Source organism: Myotis yumanensis, unplaced genomic scaffold, assembly GCF_028538775.1.
Source record: "Myotis yumanensis isolate MYYU_CA2020_CCGP unplaced genomic scaffold, mMyoYum1.0.hap1 SCAF_2, whole genome shotgun sequence".
NCBI classification, from domain to species: Eukaryota; Metazoa; Chordata; class Mammalia; order Chiroptera; family Vespertilionidae; genus Myotis; species Myotis yumanensis.
In genome coordinates this window covers 158,459,660-158,484,693 of record NW_027223753.1, presented here as the reverse complement: position 1 = coordinate 158,484,693, position 25,034 = coordinate 158,459,660, and the positions used below count along the sequence as shown (strand labels likewise).

Sequence of the window (25,034 nt, the reverse complement as noted above, 5' to 3'; positions counted from 1 at the left end):
AGAGACATATGTAAACATGCTCAAAGTCACTAATCATCCAAGAGATGCAAATCAAAACGACAATGAGGTACCATCTCACACCTGTAAGAATGGCTATCATCAACAAATCAACAAATGACAAGTGTTGGTGAGGATGTGGAAAAAAAGGAACCTTTGTTCACTGCTGGTGGAAATGCAGACTGGTGCAGCCATTGTGGAAAATAGTATGGCGTTTCCTCAAAAATTTAAAAATGGAACTGCCATTTGATCCAGTAACACCACTTCTAGGAATATATCTCAAGAAAACAGAAACACCAGTTAGAAAGGATATATGCACCCCTATGTTCATAGCAGCACAACTTACAATAGCCAAGATATGGAAACAGCTTAAATACCCATCAACAGATGAATGAATTAGAAAACTATGGTACATCTACACAATGGAATACTATGCTGCTATAAAAAAAGAAGGAATTCTTACCATTTGCAGCAGCATGGATAGAACTGGAGAGCATTATGCTAGGTGAAATAAGCCAGGAAGTGAAAGAAAAACACCACATGATCTCACTCATTTATGGATAATAAAGAACATTATAACCTGATGAACAAAAAGATAGATACAGAGGCAGAGAAGCATGGAACAGACTGTCAAATTACAGTGGGAAGGCTGGGGAGGGTGGGGGTAAGGGGGAGATCAACCAAAGGATTTGTATGCATGCATATAAGCCTAACCAATGGACACAGACACCAGGGGGGTGAGGGCATGAGCGGGGAGGAATGGTGGGGGGAATGGTGGGATAAGGACACATATGTAATACTTTAATCAATAAAGAAAAAAAAAGAATACAAATAAGTTGGATTCAGATCGTGACTCAACTATTTGCTAACTGGGTGACCCTGGTCTAGTAGTTACTTAATCTCAGGAAGATTGTGTTTCTCTTCCTCTGTAAAATGGGGGATAATAATATTCCTTACTCCATAGGAATCTTATTAGCCTTAAGTAAGGAAATGTGTGTAAAGTATTTAGCATGGTGTGGTATACATCAACCATTCAATATTAGCTGTTATTTTCATTATCAACTTAGTTGGCAAGAAAATATTGTCATTCTATGGTATTCTATATGACTTATCTAGGTATAAAAATGACTTATCTGGGCAACATGCCCTACTTAAAATAGAGTCACAGGATTAAACACAGCACACTTGATAAAACCTCCACTTATACATAGTATTAGTTCTTTACTCTGTACAACAGTACTTCCTAAGAACCTACTGTCTTTTTAAGAATGATGACATCCCACACTTGATTCATAACACTCTAAAAATCTCTCCTTTGCTATAAAAAGATCTCTTTAAATTATGTTGTGTATCATCATATAGAATAGTATCTTTAATCCTTCACATTTTGAAAAACTGCCTGTCTTGGCTGACAAGCAATAACACAACAAATAGTACCACAGGTAATCCAGCTGTGGGGCAGGGAATATAGCTGCAGGAAGTGTTTGATTTCTTATGATCCTAGTCCTGTTAGATTCTGGGCAAATTGTCATGAAATTCTTCTTGTTACTTTAACATGTTGCTGCATACATTTTTAAAAATAAAAGCAATATTAAGAAAAATCATAACTGTACACTAAAAAGGTGAAATTTATTCTATATAAGTAGATCTCAAATCTGAGTTAAAAAAAAGAAAAAAGTTTGAAGGAAAGCATCCCCAAAGATACGGTTAATCACTTACCTAATCACATCTATCACCTTCTGGCTTACCTAGAAATTGTTAGGAGGAATGGCATAAGAGATGAAGGATGATGCAAATGAGTGAAAGAATCAGCTGATGGCAAAATGCATATTAATATTTATGTATAAATTCAGGCCTAAAGATCAGGCAATGGCAGAGCCCTGCAATAGCACCAGATTACAAAACTTTACAGGACTATTTATCTCCACTCCTATATTTTCTGCCTCCTAAACTCAGGTTGTTCTAGTCATGAGGCAGAGTATTCTGGTGGCTTCCCATAACTATGCCAGAATGAGGTCATATGTTCAACCCTATCTTTGATCTTCAGCTCTATCTTGAATATTTAGCCCTAAATAGTGACAACAGGGTTTTGCCTAGGGGGCTTCATGTATCTTGTTTTTATCATCCCTGTCAATCACCTGTATATTCATATGCCCTTTTCCTAACTTGTAATTCAGTTCAAAGTCAATGGATAGATAGTGCAGCCTAGTTCAACAGAGGGATTTTTGTATTGGCTTCAGTAAGTCTCAGACAGATTCATGGTTCTGTATTTGAATCAAAATGTTAGGAACTGAGTGATCCTGAATAGGTTAAAATATCAAATGTAAAGAGCTAGGTTCAATGTTTCTAATTCAAAGCTTGGAATCAGTTTTTTAAAAAATATATATATATATTTTTATTAATTTCAGAGAGAAAGGGAGAGGGAGAGAGGTAGAAACATCAATGATGAGAGAGAGTCATTGATCGGCTGTCTCCTGCACGGCTCCTTCCCCCCTGCCCCCCCACTAGGGATCAAGCCCGAAACCTGGGCATGTGCCCTTGACTAGCATCAAACTCAGGACCCTTCAGTCCACAGGTGGAAACTCTATCCACTGAGCCAAACCAGCTAGGGCTGATTAGTTGTTTCTTGATTAAAAACAACTGGATTGACTTTTTGGTTTCCAATGAAGTATTTCTACTTTATTATAAATAAAATATAACTAATGGTTGGAAATTTAAAATGGTCAAGGAGACCAAATTCAGTCTCTTTGGGCCATAGATATTCATTATTGTGTTTTTAATAACTACTACTATATGTTACTGAGAATCTATGTTTTGGACACTAGCACACAGTTAACACATTGCGGATGGATCACGAGAATTCTTGTGTTTTCATATTACACAGTGTTTTACAAAGTATCATACTTTAAAATGATATTAGCTTGTAAGAACATGTAATAAATAACTTCAAAATGCAATGGGTATTTAATTTTAAGGCGTGCCTTTAACATCTATGTAAAATGTTTTTTGTACTTGTTTAATAGAAATTTATCTGGCCACTGGGTAAAGCTAGCAATAAAACTACTGGTCCACAATGTGTTAAGAAACTTGGCTAAAGTTAGAATGGTAGAAAGTGGCAGGGTAAGTCAAATTTCTGATTCTGAAGCTATGTCCTTTCCACTAAGCAACATGGTCTTCCTGATTTAGATGCCACTTGTGTGGCCTAGATATCTTCGTAAAATAAATCTAACACTAAATTAAAAGTTGTTTAGATGAAAATGTTTGTAAAGTTTATAGATTAACTGACCGATTGGAATATAGTAATAAATTTCATTTGTCTCTATGTTCCCTAAGCCAGAAACTAAGATAAAAACACCTGGTGTATAATAGGCATACACACACACACACACACATTTTGGGGTCACTATGCCATGATGGAGTCCTGAAAGGTATACATGCCTATAATTTTGTTGCCATTTTCCTTTTTTTTTGTTTTGTTCTTTGGACATGGCTAAGATATAGCCAGGTAAAGAGGTACCTTTTTTAGAGTTTGCCCCAGCATAAAAATGTTTAATGTCATGACTACTTTTATTGCTACCTTAAAATATGTATTATTTTTATCTAGATGTTAATGAATTGGTGACTTTTTATAAGAATCATATAAAAAGTGTTATGATTATGAACAAGTGTTAAATAATTATGAAAATATATTTTGTTCTTGTCTATCTTGAACTATAAACTCCCAGAGAGAACTTGGTTCTTCCACACACTTTTTAAAGATGCAAATAAGAGATCAAATAATTTGGGGTCAGAGGACCTTGAAGTCTGAAGAATTGGGTTGGTTCAGGCTAAGCTATTTACTAATAGGGTAACCTTGGTCAAGTTATAGATTTTTCTTGGCCATAATTTCTCCATCCATACAAAATGAGAATAATACCAATGTTACAGGGTTGCTGTAGTATTAAATAATACACATGAAAAATACCTTGTTTGTTTTAAAGTGCTATACTAGTGTTGATTACAATTTTTAGCAAACAAGGCTTAATAAATTTAAAAAGTGGTGATAATTGATTTTTTTAAAATATATTTTTATTGATTTCAGAGAGGAAGGAAGAGGGAGAGAGATAGAAACATCAATGATGAGAGAGAATCATTGATCAGCTGCCTCCTGCATGCCCCCTACTGTGGATTGAGTCCACAAACCGGGCACATGCCCTTGACTGGAATCGAACCCAGGACCTTTCAGTCCATAGGCTGATGCTCTATCCACTGAGTCAAACCAGCTAGGGTGATAATTTGATTTTTATGAACTATAAAAACTAAAAATTATTTTCAAATCTCGTTTTTTCTGGAATTTAAATGGTAAACTATGTTTCTAATGTTTCATGCAAAATATATTTCTTAAGTTATTTTGAATTTGTCAAAATATTGTTCATGACTCAGCAGCTTCTCACTTTTCAATTCTTGGATGTCATATTTCAATTATGATTATTTTTTTGTAACTCATAATTTTCATTTTATTAATAAAAAACAGGAAAAATTTAAATCATAGGCTTTACAACCAAATGTAACTAACTAGGAATTCTCCTCAGAAAAAGGCATATCATAGAGTTGTTGTATTATGTAAGAAAAAAAGAAACTACTGTCTGAAAAATTACTGTCTGGAAAACTGTTGATTTCAATTATCTTTAGGTTTCTTGGTTGCTGAATTTATTTAGAGTTTAGAGTATTGATAATTCATGGTTTTTAAAGTTGCAGATCTGGTCACAACCACTCTGTAATAGTTTCCTAATTAAGGAAGCTGCATAACTTGAGTTTGCTTGTGATTTGGCCCCTATGAGCACCATCAAATATCCAATAACTACATAAAATTCAGATTATAGGACCTAACTTTCTGCTCACTATTTTTGAGAGAACATTGTTCTTTTGAGGCAGTTCTTTCATGGAGTTCCCATGATCATCATAGTTGTTTCTGATCATAGAAAATATTTAATTTTATTATGAAGAATTATAGAAAATTTTTATAAAACCACTTTATTTCTTGGCCCTTAAGTTTCCCCCGGATTCTATGTTGGCCCCTCCATATTTTCTTATAGGCCTGATAAAATAATTTAGGTGTAGAGTAGAAAACAAAATTCTATGGAACATTTCAAAATTGTTAACAAAACCCTTAAGAGTTCTGCTTTCTATTCATGAAGTCAGTGTTAACCATTGCTTCGGGGAAATTTGTCTTCATTCACCACGAGGGATCTGTGTTCCAGCACAACAAATAAGAATAAAGCTTTTGATACAAATTGTGAAGTCTAGAAAATTGTGGTGGTATGAATAACTTGTTTATGAAAGAGATTTTCACTTTCACCTGGCAAATGATGTACTTGATTCCTCTGTCTCACAGCTGGTATTTCATTCCTATAAAAGCCAGGTGCTGCCTCGGGAGTTCTGGTAGGAAGTCCTAAAGAAAAGGAATAAAAAACTTTTGGCATGTAATTTCTTAGTCCAACTGAACCAAGAATTTTTACCTTAGAGGCAACTTTTGTGGTAACTATGTAGAAGAGTCTCTGTTTTATGCCTTTATCTGTGTATTTTGGTACTGCCCCAACAGAAGACTTGTTTAAAGGGAAGAAGATTTCTTCTTTGGAGGGTAGAATGGAATTCCAGGTGTATAGAATCACACAGAAGGAGCATTCAGAACAGGCTCTAAGAACTAGTTATAACATATTTGAGAACAGACCTGGTTACTTCCTTATTAGTATTTTGAGACATTCGCCCCCATGATATTTTAATAAATATATCTTTATTAAAGATGCCTAAATAAATGTATTTTATTAAGACAAATATCACCCTAACCCTCACTTGAACTTGATAGTATAAGGAGTCTACTGTATATTGTAGATGGTGAGAGTCATGAGGATGGGTGGCTGTACCGGTAGCAGCAGTATTTGGACCTAATGCCAAGCTACAAAAAGATATTCATCTGAGCAAATGATTTTTAAAGGCACAGCTTTAAGGAAGACAAAGTAGAAAAATTCACACCTGTGAACAGACATAACCCTACAGTTGAAGGCTTCATTAGCTTTCAACTCTTTGTCCAAAGAAAAACGTATTGTTTCCAGTCTAGGGGATTGTAATTCTTTGCCAAGGGCTGAATGTTAGCTCCTGCTCACCCCTTTGAGAGGTATGTTTATGTAGTAAACAAACTGCCCACAATCTTACCTGGTAAGAGAAGAAGGATTACAGTTTTAAGAAAAAACAACTAACAATTTGTAAAATTATTAGTTTAATGTTGGTTTCTGTAGATATACTGTCAGTTCCATTTGGCATGGAGTGTTTATTTTGTTCATTAGTTTATTCTCAGTGGAAAGCATCTTATCTAAGTATAGAAGCTGAAAAATATTTGTTGAATAGTTTGGTGAATAATTAAATATGAAATGACTACATTTTCCTGGAAGCTAAGAACATCAACTTTCTGGTTGGCTCACTGGGATTCTTTCAGCTCCTAATTCCTACTCTGTTCTCTCACATTATTTTAAAGAATATATTTAATAGTCCGAAACCTCACTCTACTTTACTTGTAGTTTATTGGGCTAAAAAGAAGTTTGAGATCCATGTAGAAAATAAGAGTTATAAAATGATTACTGGTCTCCAGCTTCTGTAATTTCCAACCTCTCTTACTCAGATATATGTGTGTCAATGTTTTAATCTGTTTTTAGCACAGGGATGAGGGTCTGAGATCCCAAAATAGATACTGAGAGGTCAAATAACTACTTAAAAAATAATATTTAAACAAATTTCACAAAGCCATGGTTCTCAAGTGTTTCAAAGACCATTAGAACTTGTTAGAAAGGCAGTCTCAGGCCCCACTCTAGACTTACTGAATTGGAATCCAGCTCTGGCATTCAGCAATCTGTGTTTTAACAAACTGTACAAAATTCTGACATAGAGTTAAGTTTCAGAACCACTTCATTAAGAAACAAGGGAAGAAAACTTTTGGCTCTTAAATACTATGTATGCATAAAAAGGGGATATATACCCAGAAACAAACAAAATTATTATTAGTCAGACTTAATGAGCTGTTTATTAGTGTATAAATCAAGGAGACTTGTTAGGATGCTGCTTTTCTTATTTTTTTCAAAAGTTAGAATGTATTACAAATATTCTAGTTTCTCTTAATTATATATATATGTGTGTATATATATATATATATATATATATAGAGAGAGAGAGAGAGAGAGAGAGAGAGAGAGAGAAAGATGTCTGTCATTCATAAGTCATTTAAACATTTTAATTGTTTATATTTTCATTCTTTTCTACCTCTAGAGATAAGCTTCATGAGTTTTGTAAACGACTATTAAAGTCTTAAATTTGCTTTTTTCATAGTTATACTTTAGTTGTATGAGACTGGGCTAAAAAGTCTGCATTTATCCCATGTTTTTCCTGATATTCTAGATTGGATGCAGTAAGTCCTATAACAATAGCAAGAGATTGTAGAATGTAGTTTTATGTGTATGTGTTGCTATAGTATTCTGGAAACAGTATTGGACACATTCGCCTTTGTGGACTTAAAAAGACCCCTTCATATACACACTTACTTATTTTTCTTTTTTATGGTAAATGAATGACACAAACAAATATTGATTATTTTCAATATTAAATAAGATAAATTAAGTTCTGTTGGCACTTTCCCCAGAAAAATATACTTCACATATTATAACAAATATAATATATAATGACTAAAAAGCTTTTAAAAGAAAAAAATCTCTTAATTCCTCAATTAGGATTATTTATAATTTAAAATTGCTACGAAAGAAGAGCAGAACCTGACCAGCAAACCAGTCTCAAGCCACTGAAATGATCAATTAATTTTATTAGTCAATCATTGCTGTCCCAACTAACAGAATTCAAATGTATTCAAAATCTTTCTGCTTTGGAGCAATCTAGTTGATTGCATGCAAATTCCTCTGAGTCTGCCCACCCCCCCCCCAAAAAAAAAATTAAAAATGTGATGGTGGTGTTTCCAGAACTGCTCTAACATTAATAAAAGAAGAAACATCAACCCTGGCCGGGTAGATCAATTGGTAGCATTGTCTCAATACACCAAGGCTATGAGTTCAATCTTCCGTCAGGGCACATACAAGAACCAATCAATGAATGCATAAATAAGTGGAACAACAAATCGATGTTTCTCTCTCTCCCTCTAAAAAATCAATAATAAAAAAAGAAGGAATATCATAGGCAGAGAGGGCTAAAAGCAGGATGTCTAACTAGAAACCACAGCAATTACCATAATTATGAAATACTGTAAGACTTATCCCTGAGATTGAGAATAAGGAAAACGTGCTTGCTAACACTATATCTATTCAACATTGTATTGGGGGTTCTAGCTAATTTCTTCCTTTAGAAAGAAGAACTAGAACTGTCATTTTAACAGGGGGTATAATCAGATGCATAGGTAATTCAAAAGAATTTACAAGTTATTGGAGTTAAATAAATTTATCAAGTTTCCTGGATATAAATTTAATATATAAAAATTATGATGGACCTAAAAAACATTATGCTAAATATAATAAGCCAGTTAGAGAAAGACAAGTACCATATGATTTCATTCATATATGGAATTTAATGAACAAACTGAACTAACACGCAAAATAGAGAAAGACTCAGAGAGAGCAGGCAGACAGCTCTGGTGTGGGGGGGCTTAAGGGCTGGAGGGATTGAGCAAAAACAAAAGAGAGATACAAATGTATTGATTATATATTATGTCATAGACTAATCTATGCATTACCTATAGGGAATGTTTCACTCATTGCAGGAATACATAGGTGAACCTAGTGTGTGGAATGCTTGTAATCTTCTGTGAAATATATTTTAAAAATGCCATTAAAAATAATGTGGAAAAAATTAATTGTATTTTTATATTCTAGCCAAAAAAATAAGAAAAATAAATTTTAAAATTTACAATATAAAAAATTAAATACAAAGGATTAAATCCAATGAAAGGTGTGCAAGACCTCTACAAAGAAGACTAAAAATATTTCTGAATGTAAAGAATGTAAAGAAGAGATAAATGGAGAGATACCAAGTGGAAAATTCAATATTGTCGAATGCTTATTTTGCACAATTAATCTATAGATCCAATGAAATTACAATCACTATCCAACATATTTGTTTGTGTGCAAACTAATTGTTTCAAAAAGCTAACACAAAAGACCAAGAAGAACTATAACATTCTTTAAAAAGAACCACAAAAACAAAATTGAAAATCCTATACTATCAAAGAGATGAAGGGAGAGGGAGAGAGAGATAGAAGCATCAATGAAGAGAGAGAAGCATCTATCAGCTGTCTCCTGCACACCCCCTACTGGGGATGGAGCCTGCAACCAGGGCGTTTGCCCTGACCAGGAATTGAACCATGACCTCATGGTCGATGCTCAACCAGCAAGTCACACCAGCCAGGTTAAAATGTCTTTAAAAGTATTGCACTAATATCTCTGATGTTAATTTTTCAAGAAGCCAAAATATTTTTACAAACATTTATTTCTATTTAATTTTGGAATCAAATTTGCTTATGGTTAATTACAGAAACTAAATTACCACTTTACTAAAATAACAAATCTTACATTATAAGAATTCAGAAAATAAAGCAGTAGATTATGACAGTGAGTTAGCAGAAGCCTGAAAAATACCACTCATGTTTACCTGAAGTGGGAGACTTGCAGCGCTCAAGTTCCAGGGGGACTGGACTGTCATTCAGCTCAGTTAAACCTGAAAATAAAATGATAAAAAAATATAAGGTAAAATTTGCTAACACTTTGTACACAATTCTTAATTCCTACAAGTTTTAAAGTTTTCCTTGTGAAAACTACTTTTCTATGCTCATTTATGATCATTTGTGTTCATCTTTTTAAGTTAAAATATAGTTGGCATAAAATATTAGTTTTAGGTGGTTGACATTTATATATCTTAATTACAATGTGATCACCACATTAAGTCTAGTAATCATTTGTCACTGTGCCAATTTATCAGACTATTATTGACTATATTCCCCTTTGCATTTTCCATCCATTCCTCTACTATCCTCCCCTTTGGCAACAACCATTAATTTGTTCTTTATTTCTATTTTGTTTTGTTTCTTCATTTGTTTTAATTTTTTAAAAATTCAACATATATATGAAATTAGGTGGTATCTGTCTTTCTCTGTCTGACTTATTTCACTTAGCATAATATCCTCTAGGTCCATGCATATTGTTACACATGGCAGGATTTCTTTTTTTATTTTTGAGTAATACTCCATTGTATATATGCCACACCTTCATCCATTCATTTATCACTGGACACCTAGGTCGCTTCCATATGTTAACTACTAGAGGCCTAGGTGCATGAAATTTGTGCACTCGGGGTCCCTCCCCAGCTGGCCAACCTTCCATGTCCCTCCCCGACCCTGATTATGCACCAGTGGGGTCCCTGGGCCTGGCCTGCACCCTCTAGCAATCCGGGACCCTAAGGGGGATATCGGAGAGCTGGTTTCGGCCCAATCCCACACAATGCAGGAGCTGCCTCTGTGCTAGGGATGTCCCTGTGGGGAGCGGGCCTAAGCCATCAGTCAGACATCCCCTGAGAGCTCCTGGATTGCGAGAGGGCTCCAGGGTGTGTCAGGCCCGTCTCGCTCAGTCCCAATCGGCTGGACCCCAGCAGCAAGCTAATCTACCAGTCAGAGTATCTGCCCCCTCGTGGTCAGTGCACGTCATAGCGAGCAGTTGAGCGACCTTAGCATATCATTAGCATATTATGCTTTGATTGGTTGACTAGATGACCCGACTACCAGACACTTAGCATATTAGGCTTTTTTATATAGGATTGTAAGTATGCTGCAATGAACACAGGAATGCATATATCTTTTAAAGGTATTGTTTTTATTTCCTTCAGATAAATGCCCAGAGTGGAATTGCTGGGTTGTACAGTGGATCTATTTTTACATTTTGAGAAGTCTTCATAATGTTTTACATAGTGGCTGTATCCATTTGCAGTTTCACCAACATGTACAAGGGTTCCGCCCCGCCCCCCCCCCCACCACCACACACACACCCTCACCAATACTTATTTGTTGACTTTTTTTCTAAAAGCCATTCTAATAGGTTTGAGGTGATCTCTCATTTTGATTTGCATTTACTTGATAATTAATGATATTGAGTATTTTTTCATGTCCTTCAGCCATCTGTAGGTCTTCTCTGAAGAAATGTCTCTTCATGTCCTTGCCCATTTTTTGATCAGATTGGTTTTGTTGTTGCTATTGTTTATTAGCCATATGAATGAGTTCCTTATATTTTTTTGGATATTCACCCTTTATTGGATATATGGGTCCTTCCTGTGCTGAAGCTTTTTATTTTGATGAAGTCCCATTTTGTTTTTGCTTTTGTTTCTCTTGCTCAGGAGGATATATTTAAAAAGATATTAATAAAACTGAGGTCAAGTGGTTTTCTACCTCTGTTTTCCTCTAGGAGTTTTATGGTTTCAAGTCTTACATTTAAGTCTTTAATCTATTTTGAGTTTATTTTTATATATGGTGTAAGAGAGTGGTCCAGTTTCATTATTTTTTGGATGTATCTTTTCACTTTCCCCAGCACCACTTATTAAGGAGACTATTTCTCCACTGTATATTCTTGTCTCCTTTGTGATAGATTCACTGGCCCCACAGGTGGAGGTTTTCTTTTGGTCTCTCTATTCAGTTCCAGTGATTTGTGTGTCTATTTTTATGCCAGTACCATACTTTTTTGATTATTATAGCTTTGTAGTATAGTCTGAAATCAAAAAGTGTGATATCTCCATCTCTGTTATTCTTTCTGAACACTGCTTTGGCTATTTGTTTGTGTGATTCCATATAAATTTTAGGATTATTTCTTCTAGTCCTGAGAAGAATGCCACTGGAATTTTTGTAGAGATTGTACTGAATCTGTTGGTTGCTTTTGGTATTATGGTCATTTTAACAATATTAATCCTTCTAATCCATGAACCAGGTATATCCTTCCATTTATTTGTGTCCTTTTCAATTTCTTTCTTTTCTTTCTTTTTTTTTTGGCACCAGAGTTTAGAACTTTTAATTTGTCCCATAGCTGCTGAAGCAAAATTATGATAAAACATTCTGCTTTCTTTTATATCCCAACACACACACACACACACACACACACACACACACACACACACACAACTATTTGTAGGAAAAAAATGGTTTTGTACACGGGAAGAAACAATATAAATTCAAAACTTACAGATAAGGGTTAGCTCTATCACTCATCTCTTTAAAAAGTTTATACGAAAAGTTTATGACGGTGGAGTGTTTGGCAGGTGAGTGGCACAGATGTGCCAAGAGGAATCAAATGGTGTTGATGGCAGCTGCTGGTACTGAAGAACTGGAGTGCATATGTTTCGCTACCAGCTAGAGCTCGAGACTCTCAATTTCTTTTTTCAATGTCTTATAGTTTTCTGAGTACAGGTCTCTTACCTCCTTTGATAAATTTATTCCTAGATATTTTATTCTTTTTGGTGTAATTATAAAAGAGATATTCTTAATTTTCTTTTGATTATACATTAGTATATAAAAATGCAATGGATTTATGAATATTAATTTTGTATCCTCCTACTTGAGTGAATTCCTTCATTGTATTTAATTTTTGGTGGGTTCTTTAGGGTTTTCTATATATACTAGAGGCCCGGTGCACGAAATTCATGAATGGGTCGGGTCCCTTGGCCTGGATGGCGATCAGGCATGATCTGTGGGGTGCCTGGTGGGGTGACTGGGGGCCCCCGCTGGCACCCACCTTGGTTGGCCTGGCGCCAGCCACTCACCAGCCCAGCCACCCGCCACCACTGCTGGTCACCTCCCTTGGCACTGCCCCCTGACTGCCTCACCATTGCCTCCAGTCACCTCACTCTGCGGGGCGACCAGCAGGGCAATCAGGGGGCCTCCGCTGGCACCCACGATGGCTGGCCTAGGTCCTGCGTTGAACGTCTGCCCCCTGGTGGTCATTGCTCATCATAGCAACCGGTTGTTCCACCGATCATTCCACTGTTCAGTCAATTTGCATATTAGGCTTTTATTATATAGGGTAGTATCATGTCATCTGCAAATAGTGACATTTTACTTCTTTCCAATTTGAATATCTTTTGTTTTCTGATTGCTGTAGCTACTACTTTCAATATTATATTGAATAATAGTGGTGAGTGAGCATCTCTGTCTTGTTTCTGATCTTAGAGGAAAAGCTTTCAGGTTTTCATCATTGAGTATGAGGTTAGCTGTGAGCCTTTATCATTTGGAGGTGGCAATTTTCCTAATTTCAGTTTTGATAAGCTTCTGAAATTCTTGGTTATAAGACTTCTCTTCAGCTAGTTTCCAGTTGGTTATTCAGATTGATGGTTCTATAATTTAGTTGTAATTCCAGTTTGGACCTGGGAGGAGGCGAGTATAACTTCCACCTACTCTGCTGCCATCTTGGATCTCCAGCCTTTATCATTTTGAGGTAAGTTTCTTCTGTAATCAAGTTGTTGATAGTTTTATACATAAATGGATGTTGAATTTAGTCAAATACCTTTTTGCATCTATTAAGTTTATCACAATTTTTATCCTTAGTTTTGTTGATGTGGTGTATCACGTTGTTTTGCAGATATTGAACCTTCCTTGCATCCCTGTTATAAATCCCACTTGATGTTGTATAATATTTTTAATGTTCTGTTAACTTTGATTTGCTACTTTCTCATTGAGAATTTTTGCATCTATGCTCATCAGAGATATTGCCCTGTAACTGTCATTTTTAGTAGTTTCTTTATCTAGTTTTGGTATCAGGGTAATATTGGCTAATGAGTTAGAAAGTGTTCCCTTCTCTTTTATTTGTTGAGACATAGCCAAAAAATATATTGTTAAGTGTGTTGTCAAAGAGTTTACTGTCTATGTTTTCTTCTAGGAGTTTTATGGTTTCAAGTCTTGCATTTAAGTCTTTAATCCATTTTGAATTTTTTCTTGTATATGATGTAAGAAAGTGATCCAGTTTCATTTTTGCATGTGTCTGTCCAGTTTTCCCAACACCATTTATTGCAGAGACTGTCTCTACTCCAATGTATATTCTTGCCTCCTTTGTGAAAAATTAATTGACCATATAAGCATGGGTATATTTATGGGTTCTCTGTTCTGTTCTATTAATCTACTAGAGGCCTGGTGCATGAATTTGTTCACGGGTGAGATCTGGCCGGACAGCCCCAATTGGGGCTAATAGGGCCTGGCTGGCTGAGGGGAGGGGCCGCGGGAGGTGTGCCGGCCAGCCCCACCCCTGATTAGGGTGGGTGGGGCCAATCGGGGGTGGGACGGCCGAGGGAGGAGCCATGGGCAGTTGGCTGGCAGGCCCCGCCCACTGGTCAAACTCCCGGTCGAGGGGACAATTCGCATATTAGCCTTTTATTATATAGGATGTGTCTGTTTTCATGCCGCTGCCAGGCTGTTTTGATTACTATAGCCTTATAGTATAGTTTGATATCACATAGCATGATAATTCCATTTTTGTTATTCTTTCTCAAGACTGCTTTGACTTTTCAGGCTCTTTTGTAGTTCCATATAAAATTTAAGGATTATTTGTTCTATTTCTGTGAAAAATATCATTGAGATTGCACTGAATCTGTAGACTGCTTTTAGTAGTATAGAAATTTTAACTAAATTAAACCTTCCTATCCATTAGTATGGTATAGCCTTTTATTTGTTTATATCTTCATCATTTCCTTTCTTCAATGTCTATAGTTTTCCAAGTACAGGTTTTTCACCTTCTTGTTAAGTTTATTTCTGGATATTTTATTCTTTTTGAAGCTTTTGTAAATGAAATTGTTTTCTTAATTTCTGTGTTCATTATTAATGAATAAAATGCAACCCTTTTCTGAATATTAATTGTGTACCCTGCTACTATACTGAATTTATTACTTCTAATATTTTTTTTTGGTGGAAATTAGAGTTCTCTTTATATATAGTATTATGTCATTTGCAGAAATAAATGTTTTACTTCTTTTTCCAATTTGGATGACTTTTATTTCATTTTCCTGTTTGACTGCTGTGGCTAGGGTTTCCAATATTATGTTAAATAAAAGTTGTGGCCCTAGCCGGTTTTGCTCAGTGGATAGAGCATCGACCTGGGGACTGAAGGGCCCCAGGTTCAATTCTGGTTGAGGGCACATGTCTGTGTTGCTGGCTCGATCCCCAGTAGGAGGCGGGCAGGAGGCAACTGATCAATGATTCTCTCTCATCATTGATGTTTTTCTCTCTCTCCCTCTTCCTCTCCCTTCCTCTCTGAAATCAATAAAAATATATTTGTGGGGAAAAAAGTTGTGAAAGTGGACATCCTTGTCTTATTCCTGATCTTAGAGAAAAAGCTTTCTGCTTTTCACCACTGAGTATGAAGTTGTCATATATAGTCTTTATGACCATAAGTTATGTCCCCTCTATCCCCACCTTGCTCAGAAATTATATAAATGGATGTTGTATTTTGGCAAGTGCTTTTTCCACATTGATTAATATGATCATATAATTTTTACCCTTCATTTTCTTTATTTTTTTAAAATATATATTTTTATTGCTTTCAGAGAGGAAGAAGAGGGAGAAAGAGATAGAAACATCAATGATGAAAGAGAATCATTGATCAGCTGCCTCCTGCAGGCCCCACATTGGGGATTGAGCCCCTAATCTGGAAATATGCCCTGACCAGGAATCAAACCATGACCTCCTGGTTCATAGGTCAATGCTCAACCAGTGAACCATGACAGCCAGGCATCCTTCATCTTTTTCTTTAAAAAAAAAAAATGTTTTATTGATTTTAGAGAGAGGAAAGGAGAGGGATAGAGAGTTAGAAATATCAGTGAAAGAGAAACATCAATCAGCTGCCCCCTGCACAGCCCCTACTGGGGATGTGCCCACAACCAAGGTACATGCCCTTGACCGGAACTGAACCTGGAACCCTCCAGTCCGCAGGCTGATGCTCTATCCACTGAGCCAAACCAGTTAGGGCTCCTTCATCTACTTTATGTCGTATATCACACTGATTTGCGGATATTGAAACAGTCTTGAATTTTGGGAATAAATCTCACTTGATCATAGTGTATAATCTTTCTAATGTATTGCTAAATTCTGTTTGCTAATATGTTGTCAAAAATTTTTGCATCTGTGTTTTAATCAAGGATATTGGCCTATAATTTCCTTATTTTTAGTGTCTTTGTCTGCTTTTGGTATCAAGGTAATGCTGGCCTTATAAAGTGAGTTTGGGAGCCTTTCCTTCACTTTAATTTTCTGGAAGTTTCAGAAAGATAGGTACTAATTGTTCTTTGAAAGATGAAGTCTTTTTTGTTGTGGTTGATTTGTTTAGGAGGGTTTTTTAAATTACTTTTTCAATATCATTAGCATTTTTAGTTCTGTTCAGATTTTCTGTTTCTTCCTGATTCAGCCTTGGAATGTTGTATGTTTCTAGGAATATATCCATTTCTTCCAGGTTATCCAATTTGTTGGCATAGTATTATAGAATTGTACATCTGAAACCTATATAATTTTATTAACCAATGTCACTCCAATAAATTCAATAGAAAAGAACCACCCAGCTCAGCTGGTGTGCCTCAGTTGGTTGAGCATTTTCCCATGCACCAGGAAGTCACTGGTTCAATTCCCAATCAAGACTCATACCTGGGTTGCAGACTCGATCCCCAATAGGGGCACACAGGAGGCAGCTGATTGATAATTCTCTCTCTCTCCCTCTTCCTGAAATCAATTTAAAAAATATATTTGTTTAAAAAAGAACTACCCAGTTGATCCCAATCAACTTACAGAACGCTAAAAGATAATAAATTGTTGTCTTATACTAATAAATAAATAAATACATAAAATATTAGATATGTTAAAAAATTAAAGTTTTATCAATTTTATCTTTCCAAAGAACCAGCTCTTGGTTTCATTGATCTATTATTTTTTTCATTCCTTTAATTTTTTAGTTGTATTTTGTTTATTTTTGCTCTGAGCTTTACTATTTCCTTCCTTTTACTCATTTTGGGCTTTGTTGTTATAGGTGTAATGTTAGGTTATTTAAGATGTTTATAATAATACAGACAGACTTCAAAAAGCAATAAACTAGAGGCCCAGTGCACAAAATTTGTGCAGGGGGAGGTTATCCCTCAACCCAGCCTGCATCCTTTCCAATCTGGGACCACTCAGGGGACATCCCTCTCACAATCCAGGAATGCTGGCTCCTAACTGCTCACCTGCCTGCCAGCCTGATTGCCTCCTAACCGCTCCCCTGCCGGCCTGATCAATGCTTAACTGCTCCCCTGCCAGCCTGATTGCCCCCAACTGCCCTCCTCTGCTGTCCTGATAACCCACAACTGCCCTCCCCTGCCAGCCTGGTTGCCCCTAACTTCCCTCCCTCCCCTGCCAGCCCAGTCACTCCTAACTTCCCTCCCCTGCATACCTGGTTCCCTCTCAACTGCCCTCCCCTGCTGGCCTGGTCGCCCCTAACTGCCCTCCCCTGCAGCTTGGTCCCCCCCTCCAACTGCTCTCCCTTCCCTGCAGGCCTAGTCCGCCCTAACTGCCCTCCCCTCCCAGCCCCGTCACCCCTAACTGCCCTCCCCTGCTGGCCTGATCGCCCACAACTGCCCTTCCGTGCTGGCCATCTTGTGCTTACATGGGGCGGTCATCTTGTGCAAGGATGTGACAGCCAATTGGCATATTACCTCTTTATTATACAGGATAATCCTATTTTGGTGTGTACATGTTTATGAGTGTTATATCCTCTTGTTGAATTGATCCCTTTATCATTTTGAAATGTTCTTTGTCTCTTGTTGAAGCCATTGTTTTAAAATCTATTTTGTCTGATGTACATATTGCTAATCCAGCCTTTTTTTTTTTTCATTTCCATTGGCATAAAATATCTTTTTACATCCCTTTACTCATCTGTGTGCATTTTACATAAAATGGGTCTCTTAAAGACAGCATGAGTCTTGGTTTTTATCCATTCAGCCACCCTATGTCCTTTGATTGGAGCATTTGGTCTACTTACATTTAAAGTAATTACTGATAGCTGTATATTTTCTGGAATATAATTGTTTTATCATTTTTAAATTCTTTTCTTTTCCTTATTCTCTTGCTCTCTTCTATGTTGACTTTCTACAGTGGCATGTTTGGATGTCTTTCTCTTTATTTCAGTAATATATCATGGATTGTTTGGTTTGTGGTTACCATGTATTACATATATACCAAACTATGTTTATAACAGTCTATTTTAAGTTGATGGTCAATTAAGTTCTAAATCATTCTAAAATCACTACAACTTTTAGTCACCCCCTCCATGCTATGTTTTTGTTCATCCCTTTAGTTACTATGCTTGTGTCTATCCCTAATTTGTTGTTATTATACACGGTCTTCCTACTTTTGCCTTTTAACCTTTGTATTATAACTTTATAGTTGGTTAATCTACTGCTTTAAGTGTTTGCCTTTGTTAGCGAGAATTTGTCCTATTTCCTTATTCAAATTTTTTAAATCTTTTCTCCTTAAAAAAAAATCCCTTTAAAATTTCTTGTAACACTGGTTTAGTGGTGATAAACACTTTTAGCTTTATCTTGTCTTGGAAATCTTTATCTCTCTTTCGATTCTAATGAGAGCATTACTGTGTAGAGTAGTCTTGGTTGTAGGTGTTTGCTTTTCATCACTTTGAATATTTCAAGTCACTCCTTTCTGGTCTGCAAACTTGCTGTTGAAAAGTCATCTAACAATCAAATGGGAGGTCCTTGTACATAACTCACTGCTTTTCTTACTACTTTTAAAATCCTGTCTTTAAACGTTGGCATTTTAATTATGATGTGTTTTGGCCTCTTTGGGTTCATCTCATTTGGAACTCACTGCACTTTCTGGACTTGTATGTTTATTTCCTTTGCCAGGTTAGGGAAGTTTTCAGTGATTATTTCTTCAAATAGGATTTCAATCTTTTGCTGTGTCTTTTTCTAGGATATGTATGATGTGAATGTTGGGATGCGTCGATGCTATCCCAGAGGTCCCTTAAACTATACATTAAAAAAAATTCTTTCATCTTTTTCATCTTCCAATCGGGTGTTCTCCCCTATCTTTTAAAAAAATTATCTTTATTGTTGGAAATATTATAGATGTCCCTTTAGTCCCCATTGACCTCTTCTATCCTGTCCCTGTTCCCGCTTCAGGCCTTCAGCACACTATTGTGTCCATGGGTTATGCATATATGCATGTAAGTTCTTTGATTAATCTCTCCCCACCCTCTGCCTTCCCTCTGAAATGCATCAGTCTCGTCCATGTTTCTATGTTTCTGGATCTATTTTGTTCTTTGGATTCCACATATAAGTGAGATCACGTGATACTTGTCTTTCTCTGTTTTACTTTGCTTTGTCCAATACTTTCCAAGTCCCTCTGTGCTGCCTCAAAGGGTAAGACATTTTTTCCAGTTTGCTGATTCGATCCTCCACTTCATCTGATATTCATTCCCTCTAATGTATTTCTCATTTTTGACTGGTTCTTTCTTTTAATGACTAACTCTTTGTTGAGATTCTCACTGAGTTTATCTATTCTTCTCCTAAGTTCTTTGAGCATCCTTATACGCAGTTTTTTAACTCTAATCTGGTAGATTGCTTGTCCCCGTTTTATTTAGTTTTTTTGTTTTGTCCTCTGACATATTTCTTTCTCTCATTTTGGGTGACTCCCTGTGTTTGTTTCTATGCATTACATAGATTTACTATGTCTCCCAATCTTTTAAAAAATATATATTTTTATTGATTTCAGAGAGGAAGGGAGAGGGAGAAATAGATAGAAACATCAATGATGAGAGAGAATCATTGATTGGCTGCCTCCTGCACGCCCCCTACTGGGGATTGAGCCTGCAACCCAGGCATGTGCCCTTGACCAGAATCAAACCCAAGACCCTTCAGTCCACAGGCCCATGCTGTATCCACTGAGCCAAACCAGCTAGGATATGTCTCCTAATCTTGGCTGAGTGGCCTCATATAGTAGAAGTCCTGTAAGGCCTAGTAGGGCAGTCTCCCTATTTACTACTGGAGCTAAGTGCTCCAGGAATGTACTTGTATGGGTTGTGGGTGCCCTCCTGTTGTAGTTGTCTTGATTGCTGTTGGCACATTAGTAGCTTGGATTAGCCCTCAGGCTAACTCTCTTGTGAGATCTGGCGTGAATTAATCAAATAAGCTATAGTGCAGTGGCTGACCCCACAAAGCAGGAGTGATTTTATTGGGGCTCTGGTACCAGTCAAGTCTACCCTTTGGATTTATTGTGTAGCTGGTTGGTTGGTGCTCTGACATGGTCTGAAGCTGGCTCCCAGATGTGTTGCTTCTGGAGCTTTTGACCAGTAGCTCTGTACAGGCCAAGGTAATATGCCATTTGTGCCTGGCTTGGGACTGCCTGGTGGGCGCCACAAAGTGATTTTGCAGTTACATGCTGTTAGTGCTTCGCTTGGAGATGCTTGAAAGAGGTTATGCTGTGAACTGAGGCTGGCTACCACTAGTGCTGGGCTTGGTACCTTTTGATTGGTACCACAATGTGCTGAGCCCAGCCACCACTTCTGCTGGGGGTGTGTCCTTTACCTTTAGTTGAAGCTCCATTCCAAGCCTACACTGACTGCTACTCATTCCAGGTTTGGGGCCCTCTGATGGGAGTTACAATGCAATGGAGACTGGCCACTGCTTATGCCAGGTGTGGGGCTATTTAACAAGGGGTTGGGGACATGTCATGGCCAGATGTTGCCTGTTAGGGGTTTGTGAAACCTTGATAGATTTCTGGAAAGTCTGCAGTGTGAGTCAAGGCAGGCCACTAGTGTAGAAAAGCCCATGGAGGCTGCTCCAGCCAGGCACACAAATCTGGTGGGATATTGATCAGCGGAGCAGCAAGGCTCCCGGCACCGGGATCAGCGTGACAGGGTGCAGTGCACCAACCCCCTGATCGGCCCTGCTCTGTGTGTGACAGGGTAGAGCCATAACCTCTTCATCGGCCCTGCCCCGAGTGTGACAGTGGTGGCGCCCCACCCCCTGATCAGCCCTGTTCTGTGGGTAATAGAGGGTGGCGCCCCAACCCCCCTCCACGGGCCTTGCTCTGCCTTCTCACAGTGTGACAGGGTAGAGCCATAACCTCCCCAATGGCCCTGCCCTGAGTGTGACAGGGTGCAGCGCCCCAACCCCTTGATCCGCCCTGCTCTGTGTGTGACGGGGCGGTGCCCCAGCTCCCCTATCAGCCCTGCTCTGTGAGTGACAGGGAGCAGCGCCTCAACCCCCTGATTGGCCCTGCTCTGTGAGTGACAGGGGGCAGCGCCCAAACCCCCTGATCGACCTTGCTCTGTGCGTGACAGGGGGTGGCGCCGCAACCTCCCCATTGACCCTGCCTTGAGTGTAACAGGGGGAGGTGCCCCAACCCCCCAATCAGTCTATCCTGAGCATGACTGAGGGTGGCATTGCAACCTCCCGATCCGCCCTGCTCTGTGCATGATGGGGCGGTGCCCCAACTCCCCAATCGGCCCTGCTCTGAGCCTGACCAGGGGCTGCACTTAGGGATTGGGCCTGCCCTCTGCCACCCGGGAGCAGGCCTAAGCCAGCAGGTCGTTATCTCCTGAGGGGTCCCAGACTGTGAGAGGGCAGAGGCAGGGCTGGGGGACCCCTCCCCCCCAGCCGAGTGCACAAATTTTTGTGCACCGGGGCTCTAGTATATATATATATATATATATATATATAGTCTATTTGAAGCTGATAGGTGTTTATATCAAATGTATCCTAAAGGAACTACAGTTTACTTCCCCCTCCTCACTTTGTTTTTGACATTGTATTTTATATCTTTGTGTATCCATTACTATTTACTGTAGTTATAATTATTTTATTATTTTTATCTTTTAACTTTTATATTAGGTTTTTAAGTGACTGAACCCTGGATTTCTTATATAATTGCCTTTACCAGCAATGTTTTTTTTCCTTTCCTGTATTATCTTATTTCTAGATCTGGCCTTTTCTTTTCTGCATAAAGAAGAACCTTTATCATTTCTTGTAAAGCCAGTTTAGTTGTGAACTCCTTTAGTTTTTGATAACCTTGTTGGGTAGTGTATTCTAGGTTGTAGGTTCCTTTCTTTCAGCACTTTAAATGTTTCCTGCCACTTTTTCTGGGTTGTAAAATTGCTGGTGAGAAATCAGCTGTTAGCCTTATAGGGTTTCCCTTGTATGTGAGTTGTTTCCTTCTTGCTGCCTTCAAGATTCTTTCTATATCCTTAACTTTTGCCATTTAAAAAAAATGTCCGTGTGGGCTTCTTTGAGTTCATTTGTTTGGAACTGTCTGTGCTTCATGGGCTGAATGTCTGTTTCTTTCCCCAGATTAGAAAAGTTATCATCCATTATATCTTCAAATATACTTTCTCCCCCATTTTCACTCTTCTTCTAAAATCTCTATCATATGAATGTTAGAATGCTTGATATCGCTCCCAAAATGATGATTATTTTGTTTTTAAAATTATATTTTCATGTTAATGTTCTAACCGGATGATTTCCATCATTGTTTTCCAGGTTGCTAATCCATTCTTTTGTATTAACTAGAGGGCCGGTGCATGAAATTCATGCACAGGTAGGGTCCCTAGGCCTGGCCGGTGATCAGGGGTGACCAGTGGGGTGATCAGGAGGCCCCCTGCTGGCACCCACATTGGCTGGCCTGGTGTTGCCCCCTCGCCAGCCTTGCCCCCCACCACTGGTTACCTCCCTCTGTGGGGCGACCGGCAGGGTGATTGGGGGGCCACTGCTAGCACCTGCATTGGCTGGCCTGGTGTTACCCCCTCGCCAGCCCTGCCCCCCACCACTGCTGCCAGTTGCCTCCCTCTGCAGGGTGATCGGTGGGCCTCACTGGCACCTGCTTTGGCTGGCCTAGTGCTGCCCGCTCACCGGCCCTTTCCCCCACCATCGCCGCCAGTTGCCTCCCTCTGTGGGGCAACCAGCAGGACGACTGGGGGCCCCCACTAGCACCTGCCTTGGCTGGCCTGATGCTGCCCGCTCACCATCCCTGCCCCCCGCCGCCACCACTGGTCAGAGCCTGCAGGCTGGGGGCAGCTCCTGCATTGAGCATTTGCCTCCTGGTGGTCAGTGCGCATTATAGTGACTGGTTGTTCCACCGTTTGGTCAATTTGCATATCAGGCTTTTATTATATAGGATACTTGGCTTTTGATTCCTTCTAATGTAGTTTTCATTTCAGCTATTGTATTATTCCAATCTGATTGGTTATTATATTTTTCTCTTTTTTGAAGTCCTGAGTCTTTCTATTTTCAATTTTGTTGAGCATTCCTTATGGGGAGTTCTTTGAATTCTTTATCAAGCAAATCAGTTATCTCTGTTTCATTAGGGTTTTTCTCCAGGATTTTTTCTTATTCCTTCATTTGTGTCATATTCTTCAGTCTTCCCATTTTTTGACTTCCTGTTTGTTCCTTTGTTTTGGATGAAATAGCTATCTCTATCAATGTTGAAAAAGTGGCCTCTGTATAGACTGTGCACCAGATGATTTTAGTCATCAAGGCAGTGTGTGTGGTGACTGGTGTGCCACCTGGCCAGAAGGAGTAGCTTCCTGTGGCGCGGTCTGGTGTACACATATGTGTAGTAACTTCTCATTGTTCTGGCTGCCTAAAGCCAGAAAGAACTCTGGGTAGGGCAGCCTGACATGTGCACGGTTCCTTGCTCTTCTGATCTGGGTTGTATTGACTGGTGTGTGTGCAGACTATTGTTTTAATTGTCTGTTACCCAAGTTTGGACTGGTTGGGTAGCCCTGTCTGCATGTATCATAGCACTTTGCTGGTTCTGCACTTTCTCCAGGCAGGACAGTCCAATGTGCTTGTGTAGTAGTGCTACACCAGTTCCATATTATCTGCCAGCGGGGCAGCCCTGCATTCACTCACAGAAGCACTCCTCTAGTTCCATATTTACTCTTGATTGGGCAGCCCTGTGTGTGTCCACCATAGCACTTTACTAGTTCTGCATCTTCTCTTGGGGCAAGCCTACACGCATGGGGGCACTAGAGCACTTTGCTAGTTTCACACTGTCTCCGGGTGAAAGAATCTTGGGTGCACATCCCAGTGGATGCACAAAGCAGCCCCCTGCCACACCTGCTAGGTCAATCTCAGAGTGGAGGGCTCCATGTGTGTGCACTATAATACCCTCCTTTTCCTGCTGGAGGTAGTCCAGGAGGGGTTGCTGGAGATGCACTGCAGCAGCCCTGCAAATCAGCCCGGAATCTGGACGGAGTTCCTGCCTGCTGTCCACATGCAGAGAAAATGTAAATAATGGTGCTTATTGGTTCCTATGGTCTTGGAGAGTTCCCTCAGCTCCCAGAGACCATTCATGGTTTCCCAGCCTTCTTTATGTGGTCTCTTGTTTGTTGTATAGTAGCTGTTCAATTGGCCCTCAGTTTACTCTCAGGAGAAATTGCTCCAAATATCCAATGGTTCTTAGCAGGGGGTGAGCTCAGGTCCTCCTTCACCACCATCTTGGCCCCATGTCCCAACACTGTTCTTTTTTAAAAGCTGTTTTAGCTATTCTGAATCCCTCACATTTCTGTATGGACTTTAGAATCAGTTTTTCAATTTCTATTAAAAGTCTGAACCTTTTTTATTGGGATTATATTGACATAAAGATCAATTGGGAGAGAACTGACATCTTTGAACCGTAAACATGGCATTCTTCATTTTTTTAGGTCTTTTTAAACATTTCTCAGCAATGCTTTCTGGTTTTCAATGTATGGATGGGTCTTTCACATCTGTTGTCTAATTTATGACAAAGTGTTTTCTATTTTGATGCCATTATAAATGGTATTTTAAATTTTAAGTATCAGACTTTTGTTGTGGGTAGAATGAAATAAAATTGATTTTCATTTACTGACCTTAAATTCATACATTTTGTTATAAACTCACTTATCTGCTCATTAAATGACTTGCTTAAACTCACTTATTAGTCCTAATAGCTTTTTTTGTATCCTTCATTACATTTTCTTCATAGATTATGTTGTCTATGAAAA

General features: G+C 38.5%; 1 protein-coding gene and 1 long non-coding RNA gene across 8 annotated transcripts in view; one reads left to right on the top strand and one right to left on the bottom strand.

Annotated features, from left to right (window-relative positions):
• The window catches only part of STXBP5L (syntaxin binding protein 5L), a 221,634-nt gene that overhangs the window by 50,962 nt on the left and 145,638 nt on the right, over positions 1 to 25,034 (bottom strand). For 5 of the 7 annotated variants that reach the window (XM_070406280.1, XM_070406286.1, XM_070406282.1 and 2 more), the window contains 2 exons: positions 9,673 to 9,738; positions 5,336 to 5,428 (listed from right to left, as the gene is read on the bottom strand). In XM_070406280.1, the coding sequence (XP_070262381.1) occupies positions 5,336 to 5,428; positions 9,673 to 9,738 (159 nt within the window). The remainder of the gene's footprint in view (positions 1 to 5,335; positions 5,429 to 9,672; positions 9,739 to 25,034) is intronic. The other 2 variants (XM_070406284.1, XM_070406285.1) reach the window with 1 other exon arrangement.
• Positions 1 to 25,034, top strand: part of LOC139003884 (uncharacterized) — a 101,889-nt gene that overhangs the window by 40,668 nt on the left and 36,187 nt on the right. The gene's annotated exons all lie outside the window — the stretch shown is intronic.